At 39.7% G+C, this 17,157-nt stretch overlaps 1 protein-coding gene across 2 annotated transcripts in view; it reads right to left on the bottom strand.

Annotated features, from left to right (window-relative positions):
- Positions 1-3,033: 3,033 nt before the first annotated feature.
- Positions 3,034-17,157, bottom strand: part of MAPK6 (mitogen-activated protein kinase 6) — a 29,517-nt gene continuing 15,393 nt past the window's right edge. The window contains exons 1-6 of one of the 2 annotated variants that reach the window (XM_027644211.1): positions 16,923-16,972; positions 10,856-12,066; positions 9,980-10,124; positions 6,824-6,988; positions 6,009-6,210; positions 3,037-5,406 (exon numbers count right to left, since the gene is read on the bottom strand). In XM_027644211.1, the coding sequence (XP_027500012.1) occupies positions 4,308-5,406; positions 6,009-6,210; positions 6,824-6,988; positions 9,980-10,124; positions 10,856-11,410 (2,166 nt within the window). In that variant the 5' untranslated portion in view covers positions 11,411-12,066; positions 16,923-16,972 and the 3' untranslated portion in view covers positions 3,037-4,307. Of the gene's footprint in view, positions 5,407-6,008; positions 6,211-6,823; positions 6,989-9,979; positions 10,125-10,855; positions 12,067-16,922; positions 16,973-17,157 lie in introns of those variants that run through there. The other variant, XM_027644209.1, reaches the window with a different exon arrangement.

The following is a 17,157-nucleotide window of genomic DNA, read 5'->3' as shown; positions in this document are numbered from 1 at the left end:
CTCAGAGTAAGCAGATAACCGTTTTAAATATAGAGACACTGGAATGGAAGCCCGAGTGCAGGGTGCCAGCAGTGATCTGGATTATTTGCACTATTGGCACTACTTCCATGGCACTACTTCCCAGGTTGTTCAGCTCAAGTCTGACGCAAACAATGGGAGAACAGCAAACAAAAATTTGCAGGATTTTGTAAGAACTGAAATAATTCAAGGAGTAAGGAACAAATTGGTTCAGGGTTGCTGTTGCTCAGGATTGCATCTTTGGAAGAATGAGGACAGGTTACAGTTTTATTATCTGTAAAACCCAAATGAAGACTTGACAAGCACTTCCAGATCTCAGTAATGGAAAAGCAACATGAGTATAAATAAAGAAAAGAAGACTTGTGAGAGCAGATTTAACTCAAGGATGCTTTGCCTCTTGATATGCAGAAACAATCTGCACCACAACATGCCACTGAATTCCTCAGGACCCTAGCTACAGTTCTCTGGGTTTGCAGTATACACACCTGTAGAGTAGGGAACGAAAATCCACATGTGGAAAAACTTGCTACCTCTGACTACCACAGAGTTTAGAAGGGGACAATAAGAAAAAAGCAAAACCAGCTTCAGAGCAACATTAGTTCCATATGGAAAAAAACTCTCTGGTGGATGACTCCCCCCTGTAGAAATGCATTAAAAACCTGTTCATAAACCTACGCCTCCAGGCAATAAGCCTGACCAAAGTGAGAACTTAGCAAGGCTTTAAATGGATGTCCCAGGCACGGTTCTAAGGGCTTCTCCAGCACAGAAATAGCAATAGCAAGGTAACAGGAAAACAAAGTAAATCAAGGCACACAGATTTTGCTGTAGGCAAAAGCGAACCCAGTGCTGCAGAGACAGGCTGCCCTGCTGAGCAGGGCAGAGGAGGTGCAGCAGCAGGGCCTGCCCCACTGTCCCAGTCCCCAGCGGGTTCCCAGAGCCCCATGTCCAGCCCACAGCCCCAGCACACCAGCAAAGCCCAGCTAAGACATGCTACTCAACACTGTAATCACACCACTAACAGCAGTGTGGGCAAAGATAGCTGAGACTATATATAGCAACTCTGATTTAATTAAAATAAAATACAATTGTGAGAAAGCTAACTGACCGTTACTGAGAACTCTTGATCAGAACAAACTGTTCAGCATTGGGCCACTCTGCAATCACTAGATCTCATGTGATGACAATGCAGCTAAAAGGCTCTGTCCTAGTCTATTCTAAACATCACCTCTTCTAGATGAAGCTCTTGTTAGATATACTTTAAAATGGTACCTTTTGACCAAAGGCCACATAGAGAAATCTTAAAAAGACAGTTAATATCCTCAGTTCTTATTTGCTTTTTTGTTAAATAAGGGTGTTCCACTTTACTTGGCAAGCACCTTGGCTTGAAACAGTGGTCCCTTTATCTGGCTCATAATTTATGCCTCTTCTATATTTTGTGTTTAAAGACAATTCAGTTGCTAGGTCACAGACAAAGGCTACACATGTCACTGACCTATTTATTTCTGGCAGGGATGGGTATGGCTGATGAGTGTGGGGCAGAAACCATCTTCCACCTCAAGGGACCACCCTGTGACACCTTGCAGTTTCTGCAGGCAGCTCTCCCAACACAGGACTCCTGCAGCTTGCTAAGGGAGAACCCAACACCACACTCCAAGTACCTTGATCTTCAAGCAGTAGATTTCACTTTGCATGATCCTTACAAAGCATTTTTACTTTCTTTAATTGTCTCCCTCTACTTAATAATCCTGACTGCCTAGCTGTACCCTCCAGCGCCCCATGGAAGAGGCCTGTTATGAGCAGGGTTTTAACCAAAGCAGGTAGCAGAGCCTGTACAGAATTGTTCCCCTTGCACAACGCAGAAGACAAAGGTAGTGAAGCACTATGTTGGATTTAGGCTCAGCGCTTGACTCTCCCCTTCCTTTTACTGTAAAATGTTCCCTTTGTACCATTACAGCTTTGTAAGTACTGTTAAGTTTGTGTTCTTAAAAAAAAAAAAAAAAAAAAAAAAAAGATGCTTCATTTGCACAACATGTGCTTTTGATTTTTGTTTCCACTTCTTATGCACTTCCCACCCACTGCTTTCATTCAATCTCAACAAAACCCACCATGGACTTAAGAACAGTCTCTGGCCCAGAGAGGGTCAGTCCCCCCCACTACAGCCCCCTCATGCTCACTGATGTGGCTGCACAAACGTTCACAGACCCTACCCAAGGGCACACACCCTGTCCCCTCTCCCCCAGAGGTACCATCTTCTGCCACACTGAAGGGGCAGGTCCTTGTTTTAGGCAAGCTGCAGCTGTGCTATCTGCCAGAGGAGCAGGGATGGAAAAATTCAGAGGAACTAAAACACTGTCATGGAAAAAGTTGTAGGAGTTTGCCAAAAGATGTAGCTTTTGTACAGTTAATTAGCTCCCTCAGGAACGGTTCTGACAGGAGGAACTGGAAGAGAAACACATACTGTTCCAGGGCTTGCTGCAACAGAGATCTGACCTGCACATTTTGAAACACCCCACAGGAGTTACGTGGTCATGCTCCCAAAATCTCCTCATGAGAGTGCTGCAGCCAGGCTCTTGGCTGAAGAACCCACACAATTACCTTCACTCGGGGTTGCCAGCGATGAAGGTGCTCACACACACTCACAGCAGCTTTTCCACTTCAACGCTAGTCTGTCTAAAATGCTGGTAAAACAGTAGCTTTCACTTATACTCTGAAAGTCAATTTTTTTCCCCAAAAATGTTTATGGACACTACTGTACACTTACGCTTTCCACAGCCATACCACTACATGGGATTTTCCTCAACACAGGCTGCAAGGACTGGGACAGAAAGAAACTTGGAGTCTCCTTCCAGGGTGTTGCATCACCAGCAGCAGCAGTTCCAGGGTAGACTACAAGACAGTCTCTCCTGCTTCCATGAGCACCTTGTGTCAGGCAGTGCAGGTGAACAGGCACAGGGCTGCAGGACAGGAGCAGCTCTTCATCTCTCCGAGTGTGTACAAAGCATCACAAACCAACAGTCATTTTGCTGGCCATGTTTTTATTTGTTTTTTTCGTTTTAAACAGGGGAGCCAATGATACATCCAGTATTTCAAAAAATCAGAAGGTAAAACAAATTTTCAAAAGACCGAGATGCTACATGCTATATTTAACCTAATTTTATTCATGCTTGCTTTGGAGGGGGGTCGGGAGTGGGACAGGAATCATTCAGTAAAAACAGACAGTAAAAACAAAATGTCTCACCATATAGAACTTTAACCTACAGTAATGTTGTACCTTAATTATTTCCATGCACACAACTAACATTACAAAATTTTTAAAAAATGAACACAATTAAGACTTCTAGGAGCATTTGATAATAAAGCAATTCCTAATTTCTTTTGTAGAGATCAAGCACCTCCAATTACAAATTCCTATACACAGTGAGTGCTTTACTTGAAATGAAAACTAAAAAATAAAAAATGTATTGGATAGCCTCAGAATAAGCCGATGTTAATATATATCCAGCTATGTAGGCAATAAAACCATAGTGCTAAACAAAACCTTTTATCTGAAAAGTAACTCAAAAATTAAGTTGACTTTCTATAATTACAGAAATATACTTATTTGCTAAAATAAATAAAAGTGCTGCATATTAACACTTCACTATAAAGAATGCATACCAGAACATTTATAAATATTGAATGATTTTCAATAGGAATAGCTACTACAATAATGCTGGCTAAATAGAAGTGCATAATGAGAAGCACTATGGGTGGTTAATATTTTGCCACATACTGCTGTTACCTTGAGGTAGATAACACATGCGTACCAAATTCTGCATTCATTTCAGTTGCTGCTGGTATCATGTGTCTAAGAAATGTGTACAGTATGAAAAACTCTAAAATACGCATGAATGAAAAAAATGTTTTGGGAAAAATAGATATTTTCATGCAATTATGTACAGTCTCACTGTGTAAATTTCAAGGCAAGGTTCTTTTTCTGCAAAACATGGACTCTGTTTTACTGAGAGAATGTTTTTTACTTGGTTTAGTGCATTTTTTTGTTACCTCCTGCATTTTGCATTATTTTGCTCTATTCTTTAATTTTGTGTGCAAACGACATGCCAGTTTAAAAACAAAACTAACTCATGTATAGAAAGTAATTCTGGATTGTAAAAACAATGGTAAACAGAAAACTAATGAAATCCATACCAAAATTACACCGTCTGATTCAAGTAAAAAAATTACTTACACTAGTAATAAAAAAAGACAAACACATCTCATGAATATAAAAGAAATGTCTGCTGAGTGTTTTAGTTTAGATGTTTCAGAATGCTGCTGTAGGTTTTGTGGGGAATTTGGGGAGATGATTTCATAGCAGAAGGCGTTAGCGTGGCCTGTATTGACTTCAGAGGCGAACCAACAGGGCTGTGAAACTGAGGAATACCTATAGCCTCAAGCTGCTTGTTGAAGAGGAGTTCGCCACTGTTACTGAGAAAGCTCTCTTCTCTCTCCTTCTCCCCAAGCTTCCCCTCTTCTACTGGCTCAGGTTCTAGCATTTCAGCATCTTCTTTCTTACTAAAAAATTTGTCCAAATAACTGGTGTAAGTATTTTCTTTTTCAACTTGTTCATCTTTCCTGACTTCGCAACAGAACTGGTCAATGAGGAAGCACTCCTCCCCACCACTCACAAACTGACTGTCCCAAGAGGTTTGGTACAGAGCTTCTAACTGTGCCAAATTAGCCATTCCTTTCTCCTGCTTCTCTCTGCTTACCGACTTCGATATTATTCCTTTCAACTCTATTTGAGACACTGAACTATTCAAGTCATTTAATTTATCAACATCAGTAGACTCGTGTTGTAAACTAAGCTGGATGGTTTCTGCTATAAAAGAATCAAAGTCAAATCCTTGATTCTTCTCCCTTTCTTTCTCAACGAGTTGCTGTGATGCTTCCTCAAGTGCTATCTGAGCTTTCACCAACCCATTCTTTTCACATTTAGACTTGCCTTTCTTATCGGACTTTTCTTTGCTTTGTTCCTTCCAGTTCGAAAGATCTATAATAAGCTTGGGCTCGTAGTAATGGTTTACTTCACTGTCTCGCCAAACTAAATTATCTAGGTATGAAGATGACCTCATTTTGTAATTACAAGTGTGACTACATTCCAGATCACAATACTTGTTTTCATGGTGATCTGAATACTGCCAGCAAGGCTCAGTAGAGAAGTGGGTGTCGAAGGCAGGATCCTCCAGGTACTTTTCGCGATCTCCATCCAAATATTTGCGAGGATCTACTTGCACTTCTTCTTCATCAGTAACATCAGAAAGAGCCCTTGGATCGCGCTGAACTTCATCAGCTTCAAAGTTATTATGAATAGGCCAGTCATGGTCTGAAAACTGACTTTCATGGTATCTGTAAAACAATTTCCTAAGTGTTAGCAGCTAAAAACTGTCTTCTAGCTCCAAAGACAGGGACAGTTTAGAATTTCCCTTACAGAATAATGACAATTCAACACAAAGTTATCCTTAATTCAATTGGGTACATCTTCCAGGTTTTAATTTAAACTGGCATAAGCAATCCCCAAATGCACATCTGAAAGATTTAAGTCTGGAATGATGTACAATAGCACACTCCATTTACAGAACTCTTTCTAAAAGTGTGTTTAACTGACTTAAGATGACTACTGTGAGTCTCTTTACTATTATATGCACTAAGCATTAGACAAGACAATCATACTTAAAACTCTCTTTAAATAAAGTTTATTTTTTAGAGAAATATTTTGGGGAAAAAAATAATGGAGAGATTAACTTTAGATTCTAGAGTCTTGAGTGCATCTCAGGAACGCATCAGCATTTCCAAGTCAGTGTAATGAATTATAAACTCAATAAGAATATCCATATGGGAAAATTTTATACTCAGGTCAACTTCAGAAGAAGAAACAAACAGAAAAGGAACTGATGCCCATGAAGCACAAAACCATCCAGTTATGTTACCAAAGTAAATGATAAATTTACCTTTCCCAATTATAAATATGGCTGTGACTTTCATCCATTAGCAGAATATCATCAACCTCATCTTCAATGTGAAAAGGATGACTTGAAATAGGCTCATCCGTTGGAAAGGAATAAATGCTCATATAAGGATGGGACAAAGCTTCTTCTGCTGTCAATCGATCCATGGGACTAAATGTCAAAATTTGCTCCAGAAAGTCCAGCGCTGCAGAGAAAAAGTTACCATTAAATGGGACATTTCAGACACTCAGAATTTAACATTAGGTGCAGTGCTTTGCTCTAGAGCTCTCCTTCCTTCACAGTAGCCACCCGAGAAATATCAGCTACTGACAGTACAGTGCCAAATATGCATTCCAGAAAGCTGGAAGAGTGAATCAAATCTAAGGTCAGCAGTAATTTAACTTAAAGCATGAAAAAATACCGAGAGACAAACGCTTCAAGCTGAATCAGTATCCACCAACACCAGGAAACACTGCTCTTACTTTGGTTGGGGGACTCTTTTAAAAGCATTTGGAAGACAGTTCTTTTACACTGACGCCATTCCAACGTTCCCTTATATTTAGAAGGCCAGTGTCTCAAAATAGAGCAATTCCAGTGAAAATAACTCCAGCAGAGATTCACAATTCTACTCCAAAGATCACCAAGCAGCTATTATGGAAGCAAATTATTTTATTACAGCAGAAGACAATCGTTCTGCAGAGAATGCAGATTCTTCTAACTCAAAATTGCTTTTAACAATCACATACCTGCACTGCAAAGTTGCTCTTACTATTTTATAACGTTGAAATATGAGAAGTATTTTTTTTTAATTTACTTACCTTCAGGACTGATGCCTGGAAGCAACTGAGTTAAAGGTTTGTGTGGCTCAGTCATATCGTTTCTAATGTAAACTGGAATTACATTGAGAAGCTCCTGACGGTCCTCCTCATGTACAACAGGAATTGATTCTAGAATCAACTGCATCTGTTCAAGTTCATGCGCACCTGAGCACCAAAGAGAAAATACAAGCTGCCATTTCAACTTCAAACACTTCTGATCCCTGTACATGAAAGGCACGTCAAAATTTTGAGCTCTGAGCAGCTATTTCCAGTAAAAGATTATAATCTCCTACAACAGAGGAAAGGGTGAAGTTCTGAATTTAAATGATAATAAATCTGAAGAGCTCTCAAGAAATGCCCTGGTGCAAGAAGAATTACAGAGCTGCTACTCACAGATAAAGCGACCTAACCTTAAGCTTTTGCAAGGATGTTTTCACCATGGATGAGGTAGTCTACAAAACTCCCCACTTTTTTGTTATATACTATATTCTGCAATCCTTCCCTTTCAACTGATCTACCTTACTAATTCAATATTTGACCTCAGTTTGAATTATATGCCCCTTCCTTATAAAAACAGTAGCGGTTTAGCTCAGGAAGAGATCTTACAGGCCAGTATTCTACTCTGAAATCCTGCATTAGCTGTCAGGTACAAGACAAAAATCACCTGTCAGTTAAGCAGAGTGATACTGTTTTTAAAAAAAGTACTGTATTATGATTGAAATTATAGTACTCTTCTAGCACTACCTGAAGTCTTCCTGGGTAGGAACCAGAAGGGCCCATATAGCAGGTCAGTTCTGAATAATGAACAGCATCTATATTTGGTACTGGAGCACCCAGAAATAGAGCTTGTTAAACTCAACTCATTGTTCAGCTCCAAGAAAGATGCAGCACCCTAGAGATTCAACCAGCAGGTGAAACTACTCAGGATTATTTGTATGCCAGCATTTCCCTCCTTCACCAAGCAGCTCTGGGCAATGACAAGCAATACTGATGCATGTGATGTTACATATAAAAATAAATGGGGCCAGGAAGAGACTGTACATCTCAAAACCTACACACTATCAGTTCACTTCAGCAGCCTGCACTGGAAATCCTGTCAGGTGACCTAAAGAAAAGCTGAGGCAAAGTCACTACAGAAAATCTGAGAGACCTACGTTCCCCAAATGAATCAGTGCTGCCTCCTGTTAACTTCTTTACTGGACTGAAAAAGCTGTTTTGTCCTTCTGCTTCAAACTACTACAAATTACTTAATATGTTATCTATCACATTTATAATGCCTATAATTTGTTGGAAAACAGATTCTACTGTATAATTACTGCCAGCTTAAAAATTAATCAGACTTCTTTCTACTGTAAGCAAAATGAGCATTTTAAAATATTCATTTAGTAAAAAGAACCAGAGAAGTTGTTTGGAACAGCTACTGAATTCCTCTGCCTCAACTTCCCTTCCCTCATTTATCCCAGGTATTCTGCAATTTTAATCTGCATTCTTCCTTCCCATTCTCATCAGCTTTCCGGAGAGCAGCATTCCTAAGGGATGGTTCAGAAGCAGACAGGAAGCTGTAAATTAACCAAATCAAGGCCTTCAAACAACTTTGCAAAAGAATTTTATTCAGAGTCTCATGATAGGATCACTGTCATATCTCAAACCATCTTCCTTTTCCAAATACATGACATTAAGAAATCCACTTTTCTTTAAGATTAGAAAACCATGGCAGTGCTAAATTTTCAGAGGGACACATCCATATCTAAAAATATTTTTCTAGGAATCTACACAACACGATTACCAAGCCTACAAATTTAGGGGTTTGGTTACTAAGACCAAGTTTAACAAAAAAAATTTAACTCACTACACAGCTATAAGGCCAATAAAAATTTGTGACAAATACCAATGGTGCTCAAAAAAAAAAAAAGAAAAGCCAAAATGCTGGCAGTTGTGATCAGTCTGCAGACTTTCTCCTACTATTTCACTATTTGCCAGTGGAAGTGCTTGATGCAATGGGAACATAACAAATCTCTTATCAGCCAAGCATTTAATACACTGTGGACCTTATTCCAGTAGTTAGAAACTCAAAGAGTAAGCAACTCCCTGCAAATTAAGAAAAACCTCTGCACATATTAATCACTGATTTCTACCAAATAATGCTTTCAAGTGACTGTTCTCCATTAATAATACTTAATTGGAAAAAGGTGATTTCATTACCTGTTCATGCAACACTAAGAATTACTGCAGAGGTGTCCTCTTAGTCCACGCACATTTTAAATGTAAGCTTAGTTCTTTGGGGTTTTATCTGTATTGCTCCAGTAATTTAGACCAAGAGCAAGCCTGAATAATACAGCTGCTGCTGAGGCCCCAGGGTGCACACAAAATCAGCATTTCAGGTTTACTGCAGACTAGAGCTCATCTGCTCCCATGGACTGAATGCCTGTCAGCAGGTGGAGCACACTGGTGACCTCTTACAGTGCAAATGACAGTTTCATTTCATCTAAAAGGCTCCTGTTTGTGCACTGAGCTAAGTCAGCAACGTGGTACAGGATGGCCATAAGAGATCTGCTTCAGAAATTTCCTCCTGGTCCTAACCAAAGCACGAATACAGACATGTCCAATGAGACCAGAGCATTTGCTTCCTGTCTTACCAGAAACAGCTGAAGGCTGCACATTTCCTTGCTATGTCACACTAAGTTTTACATTTTTAAACCTTAAATCTATACCACTGGAACTTCATAATTTAAAATATAGAGAAGCAGGAAGTGATTACATTGACTACCTTAAACAGAATCATCTTTATGCACATGATACTCAGGGCATTCATAATCCTAAAATATTCCCTGGATACACCAATTCACACAGGTATTAGAACATTAGGCATCCAATAAATTTAGCTTAACATAACTGCAGACAGATTTACCATATATGATTATTGCATTAAATTGTGATTTGTTTAAATACACACCAACACAAGTAACAAAATTGAAGTGTCTTCTGCTTTACAAATACATCCATTTATAGTTTATATATAAACTGCACAATAATATAGCATATTCTGACAGTCAATGACTACTGATATTAACCATGAGAACCAATCTTTCTTGGGGAAGATAATTAAGCTGTACCACTCCTTTTAGGAATATGCACACATATTTTCATTCTACCCACCTGCAAAGAGGGTTTTCCCAGTCAGCATTTCAGCAAAGATGCAACCTGCAGCCCACATGTCAATGGCTTTAGTGTAGTTGTTAGGAGAAAGCAAAAGACGGGGCGATCTGTACCATTTAGTAACCAATCCTTCAGAAAGATGGCCCTAATGAAATTAATTAAAAGGGGGGAAAAAAAGCAAAAAAAAATTACTTCGATTTTTAAGACGTATTTTTTTTAATTACTTGTTTCTTGTTTTTTAAACGCACTACTAGAAGGTTTCTTGGTCTCAAGGTCCCAGGGATTGTACCACATGCCTCCTACTATACCTTTCTACCTTTTTAAATGAAACACAAGTATCTTTACGAGTGAACAGCAGCAATATAGAACTATGACACTATTTATTAGTTAAATGAGGTACTGCAGCAAAACTTTCTCATTCCCAGGTGCCAAATTAATGCAGAGATGATACTAAACTCTCTTGTGAAACATCATCTAGACCAGGAAGACAGCTATCTCTAAACCAATCCCAGGAAGTAGCCACACTTCCACATTGCAAATGCACCTCCTATAAACTTATCTAAGGCTGCTACAGTTATGCCTCTAAATGTTGCTCTTAATCTCAGGTTATGTTTTATGAACACAACTAGTAAAAAAAAAAAAAAAAGGACTACTACAAGCATAAAATGAAACTACCTGAGACAAAACATGTCATTCAGTGATCTGTTTTACTCTATTTGCAAGCATTCCAGTTCTGTTGCATGATCCCTAACATGACAGCCCACCTGCTAACAAGGCCTTCCACAGCCTGTCTACCTGTGGAAAAGGGAGGAAGACGCTATTTTAAGAAGGCACAGCTGTCAGTATATCACTCAGATATTCCCACTCTCTGCGTACCTTGTGGGAATAATGAGGATCCATGATTCGTGCAAGACCAAAGTCACCAATCTTCAGCACCAAGTCTTCAGTATTAATGAAAAGATTAGCTGGTTTGAGATCTCTATGCAGAACATTTGCAGAGTGAATATACTTGAGCCCACGTAGCAGCTGGTACATGAAAAGCCTGGCATGATCTTCCAGTAAAGGGCCTTGCTCTAGCAAATTAGCCAGATCTGTCTCCATGTATTCCTGGACAATGTAAACACAGTTCAATTCTGTAAGGGAGCCCACGTCATCTGTTAACTGGCTTCCACTGGGACCAAGAATTTCAAATACTTTGACAATGTTATCGTGGTCAAGTCTTCTAATAATTTTGATCTCACGTAGAGCATGTTTAACACTCTGGGGATCCGTAAGGACAATTTTCTTGACAGCCACTCTCTTGTCACAGTCATTATCGACAGCAGAAAAAACTAAGCCATTTCCACCACAGCCCAGTGGTTTTAAGTCCATATAGCGAGAGCCCAGATCAAAACCATGAATGTTCATGAGACTTTCAAATTTTTCTGCCATTTTTAAATTCTTTACGTTTCTTTTTCCTCAAACTACTAAGCTTCTGTAAACACACGGAGACACTTCCACTGGTATCTGAAGGAAAGGTCTTAGAGAAAGGGAGAAGAAACACTTGGCTTTGACGGCAAGATGGTTTCTTGACACTCTCATTTCATTATGAGCCAGCCAGGCCTGTTGTGTCCCCTTGAATTTAGAGCCTGTAAGCTCTAGAACTCAAACTGAGCATAAGATAGAAAGATTGCAGCATTCATAGTTCAAGAAAGGTGCAGCATTTCTGCAGACATTGGAGAAAATACTCACAAGAAACTCAAACGGAATGAAATGACATACTATGCACTCAGCTCTACTGTGCTAAACTGGTTAACATTTAACAAAAATGTGAATAAATATGCACATAATAGGCTTCTATTAACATCCTCCTCCTCACAGTGCAGATACATTCAGTGTTGGACTGGTCCTGAGCAGCGTCATTCTATGGTGCTGGTAAGCACTATTTTTTTTCCTTCTTCCTCCTTTTCCTCTCCTTTGTTTACAGTCTAGTTAAGTGGGAAACTGGCAGCTCTTGATTTACAAAAGATGCCTTCTGTTAATGATCAGGTGGCTCCAGCTCACCACAATCACAATCAAAGCTACCATCCATTTTACTCCGTGACAACCTGAAAAACAGAGAAAAATACATCAGTACTGCAGCACATACAAAAGTCTTCCTCCTCCCCCAGCTCATTAAGTTAACAAATAAACAACTTATTTGCTGTCCAGTTACAAAATACGAAGTGATCACAAAAGCTAAACTAATTAGAAATGACATATAGTTTTCATACTTGTAGAAAACTGACAGTACTGACCAACCACCATTTCTAAACATATAGTGAACATTTTTGATATAATCTATTGAAAATATATGGCACACAATGAAAAATCCTCCTGAATCTTAATAAAGAAGGGCATAACAAAGAAAACATCTCTACTGGAGAATTACCAAGAGACAACTCAGACACAACAATATCCTTAACATCAGTCACTAAATTTTGGAGTAATTCTTTTCACTGAATTTTTACTCAAAGACAAAATCAGGTTTAACTATTTCACCATCATAAGAAATAACTGGCTACTGTTCACACGAAAAGGGTAAGGCCTGTGCACTCCCAGTATTTACTGACTTCCTAGAATATACAGCACACATCCAGTGCCTTAAAAGCTTATAAAGATTTTGGATAAAGTTTACCCACATTTCAAATAATAACTTTGCCTCTATAGACTCTTTATTACAGGAATCATAGAGGTAATTCATACATATCAGACAAATATTATTACTTTAACAGTTACTTCTACACTTATCCAACTAGATTACAGAGAAAAACTAACAGCACATACATTTTACAGAGTAACTGATATTATTCTACAACAACTTCCCCTGACATATGGCACTTTCAGACATCATTTATTTGTTAACAGTGTAATGAATTCACCTACTATTTATGAAAACAAACAAACAAACAAACTGGTAATTTTCTCAGTAACTTCCTGTGAGCAGCAGCAGAATGCAGTCATAAAGACCACATGCTGGATTTCCGTACAACATCCTCTTTTCTTTTAAATGCTCGAAAATGCCACAAAGAGAAGAGTCAAAGGTGTAACTTACACAATGTGGTAAGGTTTGGGCAATTCCATTACAAGTCACTTCTGTGTTCTTCCCCAACAGCTATAGGTCATATCAAACCACTAAATGCCTTCTGTTCAATCTTAGATTAACAAATTTCAGCTCTTCGCCCAGCTCTCTACATAAATGTGAAGGTCATTTAACTATCCCAACACTTCAGAATTAATTTTAAGAGTCTTATTCCTTAAAACTGTGCTAGGATTTCAGTGGGACAATTGGGAGCAAGCAAAACAAGTCTCCTAAATCCTGACAGAACAGCAAGAGCAGCTGACAAGTTATTAACATATTCTAAATAATGGCCTACATTCACTAAAGTAATCAGAATTGTATAGAAAAAAAAAAAAGGAAAGAAAGGCACACTGGCAAACAGAAACAAGACTGTTTCAACACATTTAAATATTGCCTTTCCTTAGGCTCCAGCCTCACTGTCACCAAACACACAGCCCCAGTGCCCTGGGCTCACTCACACTCTCCTCCCACACACCACCTGCCTCCAGGTACTTACACAGCCACACGACAAACACAGAAAGGAGGAAACACATGCTGTTCTCTGCTCAGTTTCTTTTTAAATGAAGATCACCAAAGTAGTATTTCTAAACTGAAAAGCATTGAGCTGTCTTCCACTGCTGTGGTGATCTTCAGAGCTTTCTCTACTCAGTACATGGAACTATTGCCTTGGGATTCCTTTCTTTGAGCACTGGCAAGTCCTAATTATTAAGTGTTTTACAAGGGTTTATAGCCTCAGTACAAACATAATGAGGTAACACTATTACTTTTCCCAAAACTATCTTTTCTATCTTTCTATCAATATTAAGACAAAGTGAGGACCTCTCTTAAAATACTCATGAATTCACTTAAAGAACAAAAATAAAATTTATCCTTAAGAGGACAGCATCAGTGACTATCCAACACTGTTTACAATTATAAAACTTCTAAGTCTAGCCTCTTGATTATTAACACTTTTGCACCTAAAATTATTTTCTCACTCACATGTATCACTTTCAGGATCACTCATTCTGAGCTGCTGACTGTAAAACAGTTTACATCACCCCATTTTCCTTTCATTCCGACACCTCCCCTTTCAAATTAGTATGAGCTACAAAAATGAATTTCCATAACATTTTAAATTTTGTGCTAACTCAAGGTCCAAGGCCTCTGTTCAAAGACCCTGCAATAAGCTGTATTTTATATCTTTGGGACCATCTAAAACCAGTTGTATTCTTCCTCATAATTAGGCTTATTGTTTTACATGCTGATGTCTTCAATATGCAGCAATGCTGAATCTCTTTGCACCAGCTGGGTGACACATCTGGAACCTCTCTTTTAGCTAGTTCCATTAAACAGCACAGGAACAGATTCAAAAAAATGACCACCAACAGCAAGGATTAAGATCTCTTCACCCTAACTCAAATCTTACCCCCTACTGCCATGACTGAATGAGGGGAGCAGCAGAAGTGCAGCATGACTGCAGCAATGACTTTGCTTCAGGGAGAAAGGGAGTTATGGCCCACTTGCTTACTGAAGCAGGAGCCCTAAAATTTTCATTCTGAATCTCTGAAATGATGCATTTTTCACCATCAGCTTATACTATAACTCCTTCCACTAGGTGACCACTAACTATGGTGTGTTCAGGGAGCATGTAATGATCTCCACAATCACAGTGATTTAGCTAAGAAAACAAATGCTGGCAACATAAGCAACCTATTGCAGCCTTCAATTTGACCCAATCCTGATACAAACTTCCTATTTCTGAACAAATTACTTAATACCAAACTCAGTAAAAGCAGGGCCCAGCTATCATTCAAACCAGGACCTAGTTCTAAGAAGCTGACCAAGAGGCAGCTCATCTACCAAACACATACAGTACCCTCACAAGAGCATGGTGAGGACAGTAAGGGACTGTCCTAGCAAAAATGCTCCAGTATTGGAACATTTTAAGAACCAGTAATCGAGAGTGATCTTTCACTTATTGCCACAGAAAATTCTATTTTAGAAATGTAACAGATGCTGATGCTGTAGCAGGTTCACATATTCTCATCGAACCAAAAAGTTAACCCCAAACTTTCCCTTCCTCTAAGATGATAATTACTTAAAGGGTAATCAAGTAGGAGAAATTAAAGTTTTTTTCAAAGTAAAAAAAATGACCTCAAAGTAACTTTCTTCTTTGCATTTTAGAGTGGCTTTTAACTTTAGAAAATAATGAGATGCAGGGTTTCTCTAGACACTAATACTTATGAAGTGTAACAGCAAGAAGTTTATAAATTTTCAGTTTCAGTGGTCCAACTGTTTACCCTGAAAATACACACTAAACACACAAAACCAACAAACTCTCCTCAGTTGTGTACCTGCTCTAACCACTTAAAACACATCACAGACTACAGCGTAAAAAAGGAGGGGGGTTCATAACCCCAATTTGCGCTTAACAGGCTACTGACGCAGGCACTGACGTTTTCATTTAGGATATCCCCTTTCCAAGACTACCTTTTCTTTTTTTTTTTCTTAGTGACATTTTTATTCCTTCCTCCTACAAAGTTTAAAGAGAGAAACACAAAGATACTGGTTTGTTAAGTGGTTTACAACTATGCTTTTAAAATGGGCCAGTTCTTGGCACAGGGCAACAGAAGTGACCCACAGAAAGCCTTTGAAATCATCCCTAGTGCCAGCAGACGTCTTCACACATGACCAGCTTCAGGCATTACGCAAGCAGCCCCTTCAATTTGTGCTCAACTTCTGCACGTGGATTTATCACAGTTTTCAGGAAACAGGATGTGCACTGAATCAGTCAGGTATGAGATGTTTACTTTTTCAGAAATACAAATAAGACTGAAAGATACCAGTTAATAAGATTATGCCGATCATATAATGATCAAATCATTACTCACAAGAGAAAGACCACGAATGACTAATGACATATTATACAACTGCTAAGTACTATCCCTTTGACTATAAAAATACGGGGCACAGAAGTATTTTTTTTTTTTAGATCAGCCACGTTGCAGTCAGTAGGCAGAGTGAGTCATCGTCCAACTCACGAAACTGTCGCTTTTCTACAGCCTCCTACTTGCTCCCCACACTGTTTAGGGAACTCTGTGCTGGCAGTAAGCAAACGTTACTATTAGTTTATAAATCTTGTGAAGTATATGTAAAAACACACAAGAATGTGTATAAAAATGGTTTGGCCGTCCTTTTGGGTAATTCAGTGGAAACTCCCCAACTGAAAAAGCCGACCATCAGCTTACCACAGCCTCCTGCACCCCGGCAGACCTGCTACAGTCTGGTGTTCCACTGAACAGTTAACCAGTCAAGAGTGAATTAAAGATAACAACCACACAAGCAAGGACTGAGCCCGAGCTAGGGGCTGAAATCAAAGTTCCTATTTTAGCTTTACAGCTAAGAACATTTTCTGAATGCAATTACTAAACCAAAATGTACCTCTATTTTAAGCCGCTGCTTTCCGGAATTTGTAGCTCGTTTATAAACACATGACAATGTTATTTATATATATACACATATATAAACACATAAAGAGCTTGTTGCCAACAGCACTGTTATCAAGGCTTGCACCGGCCATAAGACAACATGCCGAACACCGCTTCTTTTCCCACAACACAATTAACAGCCATTGTCAGGCTGAATTAGTCAGAAAAAGAGACACATCCTACAGATGTCAAGTGAGAGCATCCTGCCTGCCCAGGTAAGGGTCCCTGCTCTCCCAAATCCCAAAACTCGAGCAGTCTCTCTTCCAGCTATTTCCGTCCGGCGTTTCAAGCTACTTATTAGAGTATTAAGTCACTTTTCCCCACAAAAGGCTACCGGATCCTGCGGGCGCCCGGCAGCCGGAGCGAGCGGTACCTGTGCCCTCTCTCCCGGCTGGAGAACAGCGCCGATCGCAGCACCAAAACTCCGCAGGCTGGGGATGGGCCGGGCCCCCCCGGCAAAGGACATCCTTCCTCCCGCCGCCCCCCCAGGACGAGCCGGCCTCGCCCGCCAGCGCCGCCCGGGCCGGGGGAGGCGGCAGCCCCGACCCGGCGCCCCCGCCCTACCTTCAAACGCCCTTCAGGCCGCGCCCGCCGCCCCCGGCACAGGC

This window comes from Corapipo altera, unplaced genomic scaffold (assembly GCF_003945725.1).
Source record: "Corapipo altera isolate COAL_440 unplaced genomic scaffold, ASM394572v1 50, whole genome shotgun sequence".
NCBI classification, from domain to species: Eukaryota; Metazoa; Chordata; class Aves; order Passeriformes; family Pipridae; genus Corapipo; species Corapipo altera.
This window is presented reverse-complemented; position numbering and strand designations above follow the sequence as displayed.